Source organism: Seriola lalandi, unplaced genomic scaffold (genome assembly GCF_002814215.2).
Source record: "Seriola lalandi dorsalis isolate HSWRI2012SDOR001 ecotype SW California unplaced genomic scaffold, Sedor1 jcf7180002054919, whole genome shotgun sequence".
Classification (NCBI taxonomy): domain Eukaryota; kingdom Metazoa; phylum Chordata; class Actinopteri; order Carangiformes; family Carangidae; genus Seriola; species Seriola lalandi.
In genome coordinates, this window is record NW_019525471.1 from 676,700 (window position 1) to 696,012 (window position 19,313).

General features: G+C 39.6%; 1 protein-coding gene across 1 annotated transcript in view; it reads left to right on the forward strand.

Moving 5' to 3' along the window:
- Window positions 1-19,313, forward strand: part of LOC111673455 (glucosidase 2 subunit beta-like) — a 119,648-nt gene that overhangs the window by 78,460 nt on the left and 21,875 nt on the right. Inside the window, exon 12 of the mRNA XM_023431211.2 lies at window positions 1,824-1,913. Coding sequence (XP_023286979.1) covers window positions 1,824-1,913 — 90 coding nt within the window. The remainder of the gene's footprint in view (window positions 1-1,823; window positions 1,914-19,313) is intronic.

The window sequence follows — 19,313 nt, forward strand, 5'->3', positions numbered from 1 at the left end:
AAGACAGACATGGCATACATGAGTGACAAGTGACAAATGATTTTGTATTAATAGTAAAAAAATATGGTATTAGGACATTTAACTGACTCTATAGCATCCTGCTCAACCTCTAACTACTTCCTAACATTACAGTCACACTCCAGCATGCTTACAACAGGTGAGAGGGGAAAAAAGGCCTGAGCATGTTTGGATGACAATTCCTGTTACATGCTTTTGCTCCCTCTCAAATGTTTTCACAGAGCTCTGAGCCAGCCAGCAATAGCTGATAAGTAGCTACTGGGGCCCTTAGGCCCACAAACTGTTCATTACAGTCGGGAGAGAGGAGAGCCAACCACAGAGATGGCAGTTACCAAAAGGTCAAGATTTACCCCCCTAAACAAATGCCATTATGAGGAGGAAAGAGATCTGGCATGACTTCAGTTGCTCTATTTCTTCATTGTCCACCTTGCTCCGATGGCTCCTGGTCAAATTACTCACCATCAGTTATGCATGCTGGAGCACTAGATATGTTTTTGTCTCCCCCCATGTTCTCTTCAGGCCTGTCCTTTATCAGTATGTAGACAGCAGTGTGCTAGTGCCTTTGTGTTTTCATACCTTTTGGAAGTGGAAAGAAATTAATGTTCTTCCCATAGTAGTCCATACCTTTTTATTCCTTTAGCATGCTGTAAAGGGCAATTTCTGGAAAAATTGACTCTGTGCACAAGTGTTATGACCCCTGCCCTACTGAGAATAACATGCACACACAGTTATGCAACCTGCATTGCTTTTCTCGACCCTGAATCATCCCCCTGTGCTACACTACCTTATCAACCTCAAGCGAAACAATCACCCTCCCTAAACATTTGTTAACCCCATTAGCAATTCTGGGTTATGAATATGGTAATAAGGGCCCATGCACAGGGCTCAGTTTCCTTATTTGTGATTAGTGAAAAAAAGCAGCCCTCACCAGCTCAGATAATTGGACACACTGCATAGAAATGGGCTTTAAAGGGCCACCTCATCAACATATTATCCAAGAAGTCAGTCACTGAAAGCAGAAAAGAAGATAAAGCTGCATTGTCAGCACAGTTAGGAGTCATCCAGGAGTTATTAATGCCGCTTGTCACCTCTAACAAATGGCTCACATCCAACACATTCAAAAACAACTGTTGTTTTCACGCAAAAAGGAACATTTTTGTTGTTATTCTGCAGATTTTGTACTAAAACCATTAAATAAATTTAATTTAGGCTTACTTTAAAACATATAAGGACTGTCCACACCATGAACAATAACTATAACAACTAAAACAAAAAAAAAATCCATAACGATGAACGCTAACGTTCTGTAAACAGAAGGGCCAAGCATGCACTGTGTCAGAGCATAACACAAAACACTTACCAGTGATTCCAAGGGTGAGCCTAATGATTGCATCCCAGATGTCCTTAGTCTTGTTAGCGTCTTTATAAATACTGTTTAATTCATCACACATGGGTGGGTTTTTTGGACCTCAGTGATGACTCTCTCCAATGTCATCTGCCATGCTGAACATGACATGTTGAGCTGTCAGCCAGGTGGGTGGCATGCTTGCTCTGTCGGACTGCAGGTCCAGATGATGGGCTGGCAGACAGCGGCGATGCTGTGTATTGACCCAGTACCGTTATTATGAAAGAGCAGAACACACGCTCTGCCTGTGAGAACGATTTTTAAAACGATAAAATGTTGTTGTTGGTGTGGACGTCCCTTTACATTTAACTGTAACTGTTTCTCTCTCAAAATCTTGCATGGTTTCACAAATTCAAAAAACTGTGCTCCCGATCATATATATTTATTTTTGTTTCCCCAGTGATCTGCGGAAGAAGTTGGCCATAGATTATGGACCAGATTGGGAGTTTCTGTTTTTGAACGGCCAGTGTTACAAGCTGAAAGTATATGAGTAAGTACTGACAGGCTTTTCATCACTTTTTGATTTATATGCTTATTTTTTCCTGGCATTAATATGGAATTTAGTTTGTGTGGTTGAATACAACACACACAAACAGAAAAATACATTTTCATGGTTTTGACAGTGAATTGTTAAAGCTTTTCATAGTTATGCGCACTCTCGATAATGGAAATCATGGAAAGCAATTACTTGTGCAACAGCCGAGCTCTGCAGGAAGCCATAAAACTCAATGGATAGAAAAGTAAAACAGTTTTAAAGATCACAAAATCAATATGTTAACTAGAAACTGGAATCCATCTTATTTTGTGAAACTGTACTAAAACAAATTCTATCTGTAGCAAATGTGAACCATCTCAGTTAAGATCCACCATTTAAAGTTGATAATTTGTGAGCTCCAAGTCACCCTGGAGAAGCCAAGCAGCTAAATCAACTAAATTTAATCAACAGAATGAGCTTCTTTTACTCTCTCCCGCTGCATCCCTATGGCCCCTGCTGGGGTAGAATCTGTTCTCCTCAGGATTGCTTGCCAGCTGGAGCTTTAGAAGCCTGTGGGTGGTTGCAGTTTTGAAAGAAAATTATCTGAGATCTGCACTGCAAATACATTTTTTTCAGATATCCTTGGAATCAGTGGTTTTCCCATGCCCTTGTACACCAGTGTGATTTGTTTGCTTAGTTTGCCATTTATGAGGCAAAATCTGGAGGAAAGGAAAGTTGCACTTCTTGTACTGAGACCAGAAACTTAAACCAGAAAAATATATTTGTCTTGTTACTGTAGACAGTATTAGATAACAACACTGCACCTTGGTTATGAGAAACTGAAATGTCGTGATGTGGGGCTTCTGTGATAATCATTCTCATTTACTTTTGAAAAGAAAGACTTAAATGAAAAAATCACATGTGGGGGACAGCTATACGAGTTTCAGATCCATCAAACAATGACAACAATAATGGATGAATATAGAATAAACAATTGAACCCCGCCCCAATGCAATGATTGGCCAATCATAACTGAGCAACCATAACCAGGCATGGCGGGTCATATGAGGGTTATGTTTTTATAAAACCAAAAACATCGGAGCAAAATTTTGAGGAATGGATTAAACGTCTGCAAATGTTAGCATGTCCAGCTAACTAGCTTACTGTCTATAGTGGCAACTGGATCATTGTTTTCAAGCCCAAGTAGCTTATCATTTGCTAAATAAGTTGTGGGGTTACAGGTTACATTACAAAAAGCCTTGTTCACAACAGAACATCCACAGTGTAGTATTTCCCTCCTGTATGGTTTCTGGATGCTTGCAGAACTGCATCTTGACAGGTGATGACACATTCACTAAAAGGGTATCCTGGTAACTGCAGTATGTAGTTTTGCAAACAAGTTAACCTCACCAAACCGAAATGTTTCAGCCGTGAATGGCTGTGGCACAGGCTCTAATAAATAACATTCTTGTCAGTTTAATCCAATTCCTCCAAGCTGTATCAAGTTAGGGTATTTCTCTCAATCTCACACACTCAGCCTTTTGCACAGAAACACATACTGTGCTCTGTTACCTTTCTCTCCCTGGCCTATTGGCATCATACACTCCATGTTATTTTCCATTCTTCAAATCACTGAAGAGCACAATATTCACTAGTGTCAACTCAGTTGAAGGTCCTTTGACCTACCAGCACCCTCTCAGCAATGTACCAGTTCCCCTCCCTGCCCCCCTTTATTCTTGCCATTCGCCTTGAACCGTGATCCTGAAAAGACATGACATTGACAGACACATAAACCAACGGCTTTCTATAGCACTCCCTCCCATGCCCTTGAGTAGCGAACTAGCAGAGCTACAGTTCCTCCCCAGTAATGGAACAGAATCACACACTTCTCTCTCCAGCTTCTTCATCATCCGTTGAAACCATCTTACATCCGCCCTCCCTGGTGTTTAGATCTCTCACGTTTGATTAAATTGCTCCCTCTGATTTTTTTCCTTGAGTGGCAGCCAATATCGGGAAAAAATGCCTGGAGTCATAAAAGTTTCCTGAGCTGAAGCACTGCCTGTCTTTAATATAACTAATAGCTGTGCATTATTTAAATGAATGGAATTCAACTGGTGCTGGTGTGGGGTGTGGTAGGAAAAAGATTTCAAATTGAACCAGTTGAGGAACATCTGGTGGGACTGACACATGGAGCAACTTGATATATTGGAAGATGCGCAGGAACTGGATTCGGTCCTATTTACTCTTATATACCAAAGGCCAAACTTGTTAATCTTGAAAGTGCGTTTCATTTCTACCTGACGGTGTCAGCTGAGATTTCTACTTTTGTCTTTGCAAAGGGGGATTCGCCTCTCTGCACCTCTTTGTTGAGTTATTTCCTCAGCCTTGCTTGTGCCTTGCCTCATGATGGTGTGCAAACTGAGGCTTGAAGCTTTCTGTTGTTTGTCCAGGGAAAAATATAATTACTTTGATTTCAAAGGGGGGGAAACAGCCTTTTGTTGTTGAACACTTTCAAGTAGAATGATTAACGGCAAGATGAGAAGCTAAACGCTGTGTAGTAGTACTCTGCACATTGCCTTCTCATCAGTTTCTCTAAAGACCATAAACAACATGAATAAAAGCTAGGAGAGGAGTCTTGTTTTTGGTGCATTATCATTTAATGGTATTTATTTCTATATTTTCATGTACGTCTTTCCAGCCCATTCTAGCCCGAGTTACCTTTTTTCTTTTTTTCTTTTTACATTGCTGTACTTCACAGTGAAGCAATTGAAGCTCACCTACAAAAAAAAATGCACCCATTAAAAATCCATGTACTTCCCCTGAAATGGTCTTTAGGGTGCTGGTGGGCTCTTATCACGAGTCGGGAATTTAAAACGCGGGCTCCTGCCAGTGAATCAGAAATAAGCTTGGCAATTCAGTCAACACAGCCTGGCACAGCATGAAGGAAGACACCCTATAATGAGTTCTCAGAGGCGGAGTCCCTACCTACAGCAGAGTCTAATATTCCTCCTGTGGATTTGTTGACACTCCTCAAAGCAACTTAAATCGAAGGGCCGTGATTTATGCAAGACTGTCAGGTCAGATTGACTCAGCCTCCGCTCTCGTGTCATTAGAAAGTACAGCACTTCAGTGAGTCATGCCCGCCACAGTGGTTCAGCTTTGACAGAGAAGAGAGAAGGATAACGCAGCACAAGTGACACTTCCAACTGTCTGTAGAACATCACATGGCCTTAACAGTGCACTGGGTTCTTCTAGGGAAGAAAGAGACTCCATCAGGCTAGCCTAGAGGGAGCTGTTTCAAATTGGATATAAACCATGGCAAGGCGGGTGGTGTGGAGCCCTAGATGCGTCTGCTGACTGCGGTGAAAGTAACATGGAAATGAAGAGCCATATATGTGGTAGATTTCATAACAGCTGTGCCATGAATAATATCTAGCTGCAAATAGGGGTTGACAGGACCACTGGGATCTTTAGAGAGTATGTTATTTGCATTCTGCCTGTGTGGATGGCAAGTATTTGTCAGAAACTGAAACATTTCAGCAAATTTCTTGCTGGTAATGATGTTATTAAGAGCATCTGCTGTGTCAGTTTTTTCCAGAAAATGAAAAAAAAAAAAGTTGCTAAAAGAAGAAATTAGCTTTCAATGTTAATGCAATTTAACAGCCATTCACCATGCCCAGTTTCAACACGAGGGCCTTTTGCTATTAGAAATTGATGTAATGCCAAAAAGAAAAGGAGACTAACAGCTAACAACAGACAAATGCATGCATGCGCACAAATGAAATGAAAACCTTGTTTGCCCTGGTTTATCAAAGGGACAGAACGGCAGAAGCCCTGGATAACCATAATTGGAATGCTGTTAAAATAAGTGGTTGTGCTGCAGTAGCTGCTTATGCAAGTCCATGCCTTAGAGCATGAGCACTTTTTCACACCCAGTAGCTTTCAAATTATGATAGATGTGGCACAGACACTGTTGTTAAATTAAAGCATGAAATTTAACATTACTCTTAATCAGCTGCTCATGCAATTAATTAACTTCAAAAGGTCACGTTTGGTCATTTGTCAATAAGAGAGGGGGGCAGAAAGATTGCATTAATCTGCTTTATAGCATGCATTATATAGAGTCAAGGAAAATCTGACATGCTTAAAGAAAATAAAGCTGGCAAAATTTTACAATTTTCTTTTTGTCAACAAATCCTATTAAATGACCCAAAGCAACAATGTCTTAGTCTGTCTGTCCTGTTTGTTGCTCTCTGCCATAAGCCCAGTGGTTCCAAATGGAGACATTCATCTTTAAAGGTAGACCACGTATGCATACTTTCATTTAACACAGAAGAAATTATATAACAGTTTCTTAAAACAGCCACACACTGTAATTTACTCAAACAGGTGTAAATAGAGCATTTGTTGGGGACTGTTTTCAGCCAGGGATTTAGTGTGCTAGCGAGTATTTGCGGCAGCAGGACTGAAAATAAACATGACAACAATGGAGATCTATGGCACAGAGGAAGAAGCTATATCAGGCTTTGGCTACACAGATAATACTTGTTTGTAGAATCACTCAGTTGTTGGGTTTGTTCTTTTAATTGGAAGAGATAGAATATTACCAGACTTTTTCTTTTGGAAAAAAAATCCCCTTTAAGGTCCTTCCAAAGTTCATTTTACATAATCATTAATAATTATTTTACACATGGAAGAAAACTCTACAGAGAAACTTCCATGACTGTGGTCAGAATTGAAGCACCAAGGGCCAAATATCCTGACAGTTTGTTCCTAGTGTTGATCTAGCTCTAAAGATGCTCCCTCCTACATGTCCCTATAATGCAATTAACAGTTTTCCATTAGGTCCTGTCTACCTTAAAAACACCACATTCCCCAGTTTGTAATGAATGCTTTTCATCAAGTGTTTGGATTCCAGGCCCAAGCCCCTACTGTGTGTTTGTGTGTGCAGCGTCTCTGGTGTGAGGCATTCATTTGTAAGACTTGATATATTTGCAAAATTGGGAAAAGACGTGTTCCTCCTAATGTTTCCTCGAAGCCATGTTGAAAAGCAGTCAGTTAATCTTGCTGTTGAATCACTACCTCCATCACCCGATTGTGATTCAACAAAGCCTTTGGCTGTCTAAGATGCTGGTCCCTTCCTGCAGGCAACTGAACTAGTGGAGATTCTGCCCAGTTCACAGCAGGGTTGGCCATCTGAAGTAGCAGGAGTTTTCCGTTTGGTCCAGTAGACCAGTGGGCTTGGCAGCGAGTGTATGCGTGTCTGGCGGGGTCATATAATGATATCTCATCAGTCTTTGTTATCCTGACAACTTCATGGCCGGAAAAAAATGGGCAGTGAGCAGAGTATCTGTGGGTTGGTTGTGCTGAAACAGCGGGTCAACTTTTCATATCTGGTTTAACCCAGCTTGTCACAGCGCACCGGGACTTCCTGTGCCTGAGTCAGAATCAGGTGATTTAGAGCCAAGTTAATCATTTTTATTTTGGCCGTTCTTGTCCTACTTTGTTAGCACTATTATATACTAGTGCGCTTTAGTCAGAGAGTAGATAACCTTCCAAAACACCAAACATAGCCACCAAAACATCGGCTGCAATTATGTTTAATTTCCTCTGCATGGAGGTAACCAGCAGTGGAGCCCCGCCTGTGTTATGTGTGCCTGGGTCAGCTTGGCAGAGCGGGCAGGTACCTGTGCCAGCTTGGACAAAAGGTTTTCATATATAGGATCTAGTTTGTGGGTTTTAAACTGGAAGACTCGTCTCATACACATTACAGTGCTTCCTATCAGGTTCATGTCTAATGAACCTGACATCTAATGAGAGCCAAGATTTCCTGCTGTCGCCATGGTTGGTGTCATTATACATAGACAGTTATGAGAGCCATATCTACCTTCATAACATAACAGCTCTTTCCCTTAATTTGGAGAACTGTAGCCAAGAAACATTGATTATGTCATGAGTATTATATGATTCAGTTGGAGAAACATTCGTTTGAGGTGAGGTTATTATCTTTAACAAAAACTAATGAAATGAAAAAACTATATGTGAAAAAAAAAATTTCATTAACTAAAATAAAAATAAAAATGAGGCTTTACAATTGAAATTTAAACGGGATGTAATGCTAGCCCATCGTCGTGCCAGTGGCGAACGTCGGGAGAGACTCATCTGTGACATAGATAAGAGCAAGATGTTTTGACAGGAAAACAAATACGCTGTCTGACATCTTACTGATATGTTCATGATCAACATATTTATGACTTCGAATAATAAATTAGCAATATATCCTCAACACATTAATAGAAAACTTAATATAGTCACAATTATGTTTCCTACAAAACATATTTGTTGTAGCAGTTTAGTTGAAAAGAAACATGATGAGAGAGGGCTGCCTAGCCGCTACCCTTCCCTTAAGCTTTGTACAGTATTTGGGGCCAAGTGATGCTGTTTGATTTAAATAGGTTTGACCTGAAACAGACAATGAAATCATCCATAGGTTTAAGATAGAGACCCGGGAGAGAATCGAGTCTAAAGTAAAAATCAATAATCTCCAAAAGAGAGAAAGCAAAGTGTCTTGGTGTATGAAATTTAGAATCCCAGTGTTATGCAATGTTTATATTATATTTCTTTTCCTGCTATGTCTCACCTACAGTTTCTGCTGTGACAACTTGAACCTCCTAGCGAGCTCAACAGAATTTATCTTATCTAATCAAAACTAATTCAGCGAATATAAGTATTTTAGTGAAAGTATAATTACTATCCATACAGATGTTTTTTTTTGTTTTCTTCTACAGGATCCATTATAATGAGTAGTTTTACATGAATCATGTATCTCTGCAATGTTTGACACGAATTTTAACCTACAACCCACTTATAGACAGTTTTAAGGTTTCAGTTTCTGGAAAGTGGCGTTCACCACATTTTGCATCTGCAGGTAAAGTAGACTGGTATGCTCTTATTTTTAACAATGACATGCAATAGAGTGCAGTCTCTATAATAATACATACAGAAGAACACACTTTATTCTGTGCCCTGTAAGACATTAGGTATTTGTATTTGCTGAAGAGTTTGTGGTTACATTAGCATAGCTGTGATAGTTCTGATCTACCAACCTGTTACCCTGAGCATTTGCATTGAAATGGGGTTGAGACTCTTAGTGGAGTGGCAATGGTTCGGTGTAAATTGGAGCAAATTATTGAAATGGATCACTCCCATCAATTTACTACAGCAAAACACCTGTAATCGAGAGTGATATTTAACAGCCAGAGGGACCACATCTTAACCTCTCACCCTGAGAGAGACATGTCTGATGTGTTGTTCAGATGTTCAACAGGCAGGCAGGGACAGAAAATATGACCGCTTCCCATAACTTCATTTCATCATCTGACATTTGAAAGGTAGTAATGTTCAACTGGAGAATTTACATCCTATTCCGAAGTCATACTGAGGAATAGAAACAGTAGTCATAATGGTATTATCTCATCACCTTTAGACCAGAGGGCAGGATACTTGAATATGAATTGACAAAACCTGTATAAACCTTTGATTCACCACAGTCTGGCTCACTACATTCACTGTCTTATATCACATGTGTCTATTATTAAAATAGCTTGCCCCTGAAAGAACGCGTATTCACTAGCGATGTTCTGATCCAACATGTTAGATTTTATATTTGTATTGATGCTGATCTTATTACAGGGTTTGGGTGTCGGCCATATGTGACCAATCTACATTGGTTGGATGCTGTTGACAAATCAAACAATATACTACTGTTACATCTGTCTAAAAATAAAGGAATGTTGTTATATAAACATTTCCACTTATAGTTTGACAAAATACTCTTAACTTAAGACCATTGTACTATTTCCAGACCTTTTAGCCACATGTTGTAATCTTCTTCAGTGGATGAAATTTACAAGTATTCACTGGATGGCAATGGAGATGGCTCAGTTGTCATCATGTAACCTCAGTTTATTAAATCTGTTATCTCCATGACAACTGGCAAAACTCCAGCTGCTGATGAAGATCTCAAGATATGGTTGACCTTGTGTTACGATCATTTTGTCAAACAATTATTCCTAAGAAAATAAAATGAACTTTCATGCACATCTCTAGATATAGTTAAGAAGTGATACGTAGTTGGAGCCTCAATGTTTATTTATGCATAACCAAAAGTATGTGGACATGCAAAAATTACAGCCATAGGTAATGTTGAACATTGAACAAGTTTTTTGAACCTGGCTGCAAGGATTTTCTCCCATTCAGCACAGGCCAAAAGCATGTCGACATGAGTATCCACAATTTCTCCACTGTGCCTTTTATTAAGTTCCTTCATAGTCTTTACTACATGTATTATATGGGTCTGGACAGACATGGATGTAAACTGCAGTTCGTTGGAGGATCCATACAACCACAAGGCGATAATTCTAGTTCACTTTTAATGTGGGAACTCTAATTATCACCTTAAGTTATGTTGAAGTAGATTTCCTAACACTTTTTATTGTTAAGAGCTTTTTTACACCTTCGAGGAGGAAAAGTGTAAAATATTATTTTCAGCCAACTTGCTCCACACCTACGAAGCATCCTTTACATTCTGCTCCATATTATTGTTAATCACTTTATGGGAAAGGTATGTCAATGAATAAAGCCCAATGATTCTTTTCTTTAAGGTCAGTGAAAATTTATCTGAAAAGCTTTTGGCATCTTTGCAGTTATGTAGCTGCCACTCATAAAATTAATGAAATGGTATTAACACAAAAAATATGATCTAATTACCAGCCACGACAGAAGGGCTGAGATTGTTTTCACCTTGTGTGTGTGTGTGTGTGTGTGTGTGTGTGTGTGTGTGTGTGTGTGTGTGCGTGTGTGTGCGTGTGCGTGTGCGCGTGCGCGTGCGCGTGTGTTTGTGTGTGTGTCTGTCACCATGGCAAAATGTGGTTCTGAAGACACCAACAGTAGTAGGAACTACCACAGAGGCAGTTTCTCAGTACTTTCACAGGTGTTTATGCGTCTGTCTGTTGACAGATTTTGTGTCACAACTCTGCAGGATGCAGCTACAAAACTTAACAAGGTGTGTAGTTCTAAGTGCAGTTCTAAATTCAAGGCTGACATCGAAACTTGGCGTTAGTAAGTTAGGGTAGTAGGGGGGTAGGAAGTAGGGAAGGGACCACTGGCATCCCGCTTTATGCTCCTAACCCACATTGGTGTGTGAAGCCTCGGATCACTGTATCTCAGTTTCAGCCATTCCCATCCACTCTGAGACACAAAGTAAAACTAGAGACCATATTGCACTGAAATCACACCAGAAGCGACGCCTGTCAACGCGTTGACGTTCCGTGCCATGAGTACTCAGTAGTTATTACTACATTATTAGCAGCCATATTTTTTTCACCTTGTGAGTCTGTCTGTGTGTGTGTGTGTGTGCGTGTGTGTGTGTCTGTCTGTCATCATAGCACAGAGCCAGTTTTGAGCGCTTTGGCAGATGTTTATATATCTGTCCGTCTAAGTACAGATTTTGTGAGTGCAATAGCGTCATAGATGTGCAGTCACAAAATCTTACAGGTGTGTAGTTGAGATCAAAGCGAACGTCGAGTTTGAAGATGGGTGTGGTCAGGTCCATGAATGCTGACTACTCATGTAATAATGTTGGGTATTGCGGCCGGCGTTTGGTCTCTAGTTGTACTGTATTCCTTCAGTTTATAACAATTAAAAGAACATGTAACAAACATAGATATTTATGTGCATGGGATTTTATTTTCGAAGTGCCATTGTTCCACAGTTCAGTTCAATGTATTTGGAGAGATTTTAAAGACCCATACGGACCAGCTGTTGTCCCTTAGTTCTTATCATATCTTCCATATGCCTCAACCTTCACCTATTTTGAGAAGAAAATAGCAATAATAATGTAACATCTTGAGAGATGACAGGGAGAATGCAGCTTTAAATGATCTGCCAGAGGCTATTTGACTCATTTCCCTTAGTGAGTGGCTCTAAAAACTAAATTGGCTTCAAGTTTGGCTTGTTTTGTTTCCCATTTTTCACATATAAATGGAGGCATCTTTTCAGGGAGAGAGGCTCTTTCTCTCTCGGTTTTTTTTTTTTTCCTGGGTAATTTGTGTGGGAAAGAGGTTTCTGCTGTGCATTCACTTTCCCATTCCCTTGTTGCTTCACAGAAAGCATAATAAGATAAAAAAAAAAAAAAAATGAAAAAAATGTATATATGATATACGTAAATCAACCTTGCGCATTGAATCTCAGCTTTGCATAAAGATTTTCAAGGCCAAAATATGATGAGCTGTCAGGAAAGCAAACTTCAATCAGACTCATAGTAAAAACAGCGTATAGCATTTTATTCAGACTTGAATTTGTGGTCCGCCATGTGGAAAATTAAGGTAAACTGAAAAATGGCCTACTTTGAGTATGTCTTCTTTTTAACTGGCTCTAGAAGTAAGAACTAGCACTGGGTTGAGCTGCCAGCAAACTCTCAACTCAACCACCAAGTGAAAGGAATTGCACTGACTCAACCCCACAGTGATAATGATGTCATTTTAAATAGTCCACCTAATATAAGGTTATACTGTTGAAATTTGATTCCATAATTGCACTTGAGGCCTGATGAGCTGACCATTCAAATTTTAGAATCACTAAAAGTGCAGCTGTCATCACAGCTGTACTTTTTTATACTTTTAATGTGGGAGAGTGATCCAAACACTGCAGAACTTTCTCTCCATAAAGACATAAATCAAAGTGCCTCGCTCCCACCTTCATTTCCCACAGTAGGTTGCTCTTATATTAAATACACTCCTGGAAAAATGTCCTCTGTATTAAGGCGAAGCAGTTTTTCATGAAATAGAAATAGGCTTGCTCTTATTACATAATGAAAGGACAGTAAGAACAGTTATAACAATGCAGTGGTTATAAGTAATGGTGTAATAAAGATTGAACTGAAAAGCATTAAATCCCTGACTGTAATATATTGAGCAGATAAAGCTAGGTGTGCTTTCTAATCATATACAGTACATTTATGGTGTTGGATTTAAATGTTTAGTACCTATACATTAGTTCAGGGCCATACTGTTTGTACTGGCCTTCTAGATCTGTACTGAATACACTACCTACCTTTGTTGTACTGTTATTTGAACAAACGACTAAACTCTTGAATTATATCTTATATTTTATTAATCTTTCTTAACAGAACTTTCAACTTTAGTGCGTGTCAGATGGGAACTCTATACTGCAATATTTTGATTGAAGGCATTTAAAATATATTAATATTGAGCCATCCATATTTCTGTAAAAAAAAAAAAAAAAAAAACATATTGAAAGCACACACATAAATCCACTTCTAATTTTCAGATGTCACATTGATTCACTGTAAAATAAAAGAAAATCATTGCAAGCTAAACTAGTGAAACGGCAGCAAAATCTGAAAAGAGAAAGCCACAAACAAGCGCAATAAAATATGTTGTGGCATGACTAGCTCTGCATTTTTGTAAGTTCGACTCAAACTGAAAAAAAAACTCACCTCATCAGCACTTATCTGAGTTTAGTCCAGGGAATGCCCTTTTCCAGGTGCCCATTTTATTCTTATCCAGTGTGTTCAAAGAAGGTACACAGTGTGCAGTGCATGTTTCACTATAAGGGCTGTAATCCATAGTAGGTGTTTGTTGTTCGTTTGATGGGTCGGTATGTACTTTTACGAGACATAGGATTGAGACACTCACGGAATAGGTATTTCTATGGTAGTATGGCCAGTTGTAACCTGTAACAAGGGTGTAGTCGCTTCAGCAAGGTGTAGACTTGTGAGCTTGGGGCTCAAAGCTGGATCTGCTGATTAAAGGACAGACAGGCAGTGTCGCCGCCAGCGATTTTGGGCCCTGTGAGATGTCACATTGGGCCCCACCATCCCACCACAACAGGCCACGCTAACCCTGAAGATAATCCTGCATGCAGCATTCTGCATACAGTACAGTGGAATTCACTATTTGATGCAAGACCTCCTATGAGAACATGTGCTAAAGGGTCATCTTTTACAGTTCAAATGTACTTTTAATAGTAAAATTCTTCAAAAGTAAATTCTCTTAACATTTATGAATGACTTAAAATCAATACAACTCAAATATAAAGTATATTAACCTTCTCAATTAAAATAAGTGAACATCATCGTCTATAGAACAATAGAATAAAATCAGTACAATCAATACATCTTGTTCTTAGTCTGTGGGCTTCATGTGTGGAGTGATCCAATATCCATAACCATGTCATTTAACAGTTATCACAGTCTCTATCTAATACAGAGGCTTGTTACTTTTTGCCAAAAACAAGAAAAGAAAAACAAACCATACCTTTTTATTAGCATTGAAAAAAAAATATTCTATTAATGATTAATGGTTAATAATTTAATATTGAAAGCTCCCCTGCAGACAAACAACTAGACAACCCTGATGCCTTTACAAGCAGGTCAGATGATTTACTACTGATACAGATTTTGGAAAAATGTCAGGTGTGTCTATGTAACAAAATGTGTTACAATAATCATAGTCAATAATATGGTTGTGATTCTGAAAATTTGTTTCACAACTGCTCCGAGACTGAACTTGATAGTCAGAAAATCTTGTAGATACTGTGGCGCTACTGCATGTTCACACTGAATAAATCTGTTAGTCAGATGACACACTTGATTGATATCACTTTAATATCTGTTAAATATGAAGCTACCACCGACACCTGGTTAGCTTAGCTTACCACATATATATACCGGAAACAAGAAGAAACAGCCAGCTGAAGATAACAAAATCCACCTATCCACACCTCTTAAACTCACTGACTGATGCGTTTTCTTTTGTTTGTTTAAACCTTTAAAAAAAAAAGCTGATGTGGTTTTACAGTGGGGGATATGTGCGGGACTTTTTCTTAGCTGGGTGCAGTGACATCCTGGCTGCCAGGCTAGGCTAGCTGTTTCCCCCTGTTTCCAGTCTTTGTGCTAAGCTAAGCTGCATGGCTGCTGACTGTAGCTTCATATTCATCTGATAGAATGAGGAATGGAATCAATCTTCTTAATAAAAAAAAAAAAAGGACAACTAATAGTTGTAAATATCATACTCTCTTCAGTACACACACTGTGCTACATTTTACTAGTTGGAGCACCAGTAACACAGAGAAACAGAGACAAAAGAGCCAGACAGATTGTCCTCCCCAAATGATCAGTACATGAATTTAATTTATTTTCCATTAAAATTAGGCAGATGTTATTTGCACATATTGCTCCTGCTGGTAAATGTTTCTTTGTTTTTCTGTAAATGTTACCGTTATTAGCGTTTAATTGTAAACACCTTGTGCACTGCTCGAAAAAGGTGCTAAAGCAATTAATTGTTATCTCTCACAATTATTCATAGCTCAGCAGAAAGAGAGGTTTATTTATTTTGGAGTTTGTAACACTTTGTGTCTATGGTGTAATTCAGCAACATCGTTGAAAAAATGACATAAATGCTTTTGAAGACAAGAATATTACCTTGCCTGACCTGCAGTATTTTCAACCTAAATTATGAAATTTTATATTAATACATGCATGCAAATGTAGGGTCTTTTCTTATTTATAGGTGACAAAATAATGTAAATCTTACAGTATCACGAACAACATGATGGCTTCATAAATACAGTATTAAAGCGCCCTAGAGTGTAAACTGTTATGCAATGTCGACGCTACTTTGTTTATTAAAAGCCGTTCTGTTGATAAATGCGTTACCTGTGTTTGGCCTCGAAGCTATCAAGATAAAGTGTTGGTTTTCCATAAAGTTTGTGACTAAACAATTAACCACGTCACTGTATATTGCTGAGTCACCTTTGACCTCTGGCATGCCAGCCCGAGTGTACACAGTGTTACCTGTAAACCAATTAGCTGGTGTTGACGTTACTGCAGTTTGCAATGTCACCCTCAGTGAACTCCACCCACGCCGTCACATAGCAGTCTAGTGGGAGAAGGGCTTAATTGCCCTCTCTCTCTCCTTCTCCCTCTCTTGACTCAATCTCAGGACTTCAGAATAAATATGCTTATCTTTTTTTTTTTCCTGTGTAGCCCCAGTGAACACTAGTTGGGTGACTGTGTCTGAACTGTAAATTCTAGTTTATCACAACATATACATACATTTTATAATTTTCATTCGTCTTCATGCTCCATGACAAGTGAGCAAGATTGCTAATTTGTGTGCGTTCAAAAAGACTTAATATAAGTTTCATAACACACCGTAAGAATCGTTTCATGTGTGTGTAAATCATTAAATATGATTACAACTGTTACATTATGTTATTAATCATTCATCTACTCTTGACACGAGTAACTGACGCATCACAGGAAGTTATAGTTCTTCGTAAGTACATTAATAATCACTTAAAGATGTCCTCATATCTATTTTTAGCTACAGAATAACATTATGGTAGTGTTAAAAAATTATTACGTCTTCATACAATGACTAAAAATGCTACAGAGGAGTTAATTTGTTACCAGTCTGTGTAATATCTGACATTAATAGTGATTTTTAGAAGACTGGGATGAGGTTTAAGTTTGCGTTTTATACTTAATTCCATTATCTTAAATTCCAAACAATTTTCTATAGTTGTAGTTTAGCTCCAGAAACCAGAGTGAACTAAAGCAGCAGTCCGGTGAAGCAGTGAAGTATGAAATACTGCCTGAGGGCCTAAGTGGTTGCATCTAAGATATTTATTCTGTAACCGTGTACCTTTCTGGCTTTAGAACACCTGCCAAAGATTGACACAGCGGTACCAACTTATTATGGCTAGTGTCAGTGCTGCATTGTCAGATAGTGACAGAGTGAACGTGGTGAACAGAAAGACACCCAACGTGGAGGTTCAGGACCCGAATGGGAGGATCACTGTAGTCATTTTTGATCTGCTGCTCATCATAGCCTTCTAATTATTGTCAAAGGTTTAATCAGTCAGGCGCAGCAGGATTTATCTTCTTGTCTCTTTCTTTATTATCCTTTGTATCCTCCGCCTGGTGTCCCCCTTGTCGCACGTCATCATCTGTCATATTTGCGGCCTGTTCAGTTGGTGATTCATATGCACAGCGTCACTACCAGCGCACTCTGATTCCCTCCCACTCTCCTTTGCGCACTTTTATTGCTTTTTATCCTTCCGTCGTTTCCTTTCCTCTGATTTTGTCTCTGTTCTCCTGGCTGTTTCTTTGCCTTATAATACCATCGCTGTCAGTCTCTTCTCTTCAAAGCCTTTGTCACCGCCCGTCCATCTCAGCGGATATTTCCTCCTTCGTGTCACACTGTGCTCACTTGCAAAGGATAGCTGGGGACAGTTTGTGTAAATGTACTCGTTTGACCTTTCTGCAGTGTCCCATTTATGTAATGGAGGCGACAGAATGTGAAGTGTCTGTCTTGGAGACAGACAGCTAATCAACCTGCACCTCCGTCCTTATGTTGGGCTCGGCATTTCTAATCTCTCTTAACTTTTTTTTTTTTTTTTTTTTTTCTCTCGACACATTTTCTGTGTTGCCTTGCCTGCTTTTGTTTTCTCACAAGCTGCCACATGGAGGCGAGCATCCAAGGTCAGATCACAGTGCCCCCGCACACAAATAGCCTAGCTTCTTTTTTTTTCCCCTGCGTGTGTGTATGTGCAGTGCTGGCGTGTCAGCAAAAGTGGGCAGGGATGAATGGCTTTGCCTTGAGGGTAAAAGAGAGGGTGATAGAGAGGGGGAGAAAGGTACAGACATACAGGGGTACTCCCTTATGGGATGCAGTTGATTGCTTTTTCACTGCGTTACCCCTTTTTCCTTCCCCCCTTCCTCTCCTCAGTATCCCTCTGTCTATCAGGTGCCATCTGTTTCTGGGCTCAGATGAGGATGTTTGTTGTTGCTGAAACACCTGCTTTACAAACTTAATGAATCTAGTGGCTTGTATGAGGAACAATAAAGCAAGTGTCGAGAGAGAATTCTGATTTATTTATTTTATTATTCTTTTCTTGAGTATGGGAGGTTATTTGGCTAATATGACATTGTTTAATTTGGCATTTGATTGTGCTTTTAAGGGTTCTGGTTGAGAAATCGTGTTAAAAATTTGGACGAAAGCACTGATGAGTTTCAGTTTCTATTTCAAACTCCATTCAGCAGTTATGTAAGTTCTCTCAGGTACTTCAGGTGTGGGTGTCCTGCTAACTTATAATGTGATGATGGAGCTGACTGAGGGTGCTGAGTGTCCTTGACAAGGTCAAGGCCAGCTGTGAAGAAACCTTTAGCCAATTCTTAGCTCCTCTTGTATCCTGAAGAGAGGAACAAGACTAAGAGTTTACAGCCATGCTAGCGGCTCTGTGAGGCTGTACTTAGGCACAGTGTTGGTTTGATGATGGTGATAAATGAGAGGTCAGAGGATCGCTAAAATCTTCATTCATCCTGGGGGGGACATGAATGCCTGCATCAAATTTCATGGCAATCCATCCAGTAGTTACTGAGATATTTTAGTCTGGACCAAGTGATGAACCAACCGACCAGCATATAAACGTTGCCAGGAGAATATCTAAAAAATATATAGATTGAGGATAAAGTAGTAGAGCACAAATAAATATGAAAACAGCCCAGCAGGAACCTTGCTGCACAGTGTCAGATTCCTTGGAGGGGCAATGGATTCTCAATAGGCTTAGTCATGGTGAGACACATTTAATTCTACTCTGAGCTATACTGCTTACTCTCCAGGCAAAGAGGATGCTTCTGTTATTTTTTTTCCGTGGCCTTATATCTGGTGGATGGGGGCAGGGGCATCCCCATCAAAACATACAGTACACATGAACCAATAAATGAAAGTCTTCCAGATGAGAGGCATTTAATACAATTCGCAAACAAGCGCATGAGCAAAAGATCTCAGCAGCCAATCACTTACATCTCTCCCACTATCCCCCTTTCTCTGATGTTCATCATTTTCTTTTCTTTCATCTTGCTTTTTTCTCATACAGCTTTTGATCCCCCCCGCACTTCCTGGCCCACATCTACTTACGCCACAGCCATTTTTTTTCCCTCCACCCTGGATTTTCTCCCCGTCTCTATCTCTCTGGCTCTCGTTGTGGTTGTCTAGGTATCCTCTGCTCTTTTATAACAGTCAGTGTAATGGTTCAAATGTCAAGGAAAAAATCTTGGCTGCCTTTTCGCCCCTGTCGGTTTCACCATCAAGGTCTTTGATCAGTTTGTTACTGGAGCTAGTGATCGTGCTTGTGCTCCAGCACTATGCCCAGCAAGTACATGGTCTGTGCTAATTGCTAACTCCTCCATACTCCTCTTTGCCTTGGTGGAGGAGCTGTGGGTGGCAGTATAACTGGTAGCTCCTTGTCAATCTTCTGTCCCAGTAGGTAGCCACTGAGCCTAGACAGGCTTAACAGTTTTTTAAACCTGCATTGACTGATTTTTTT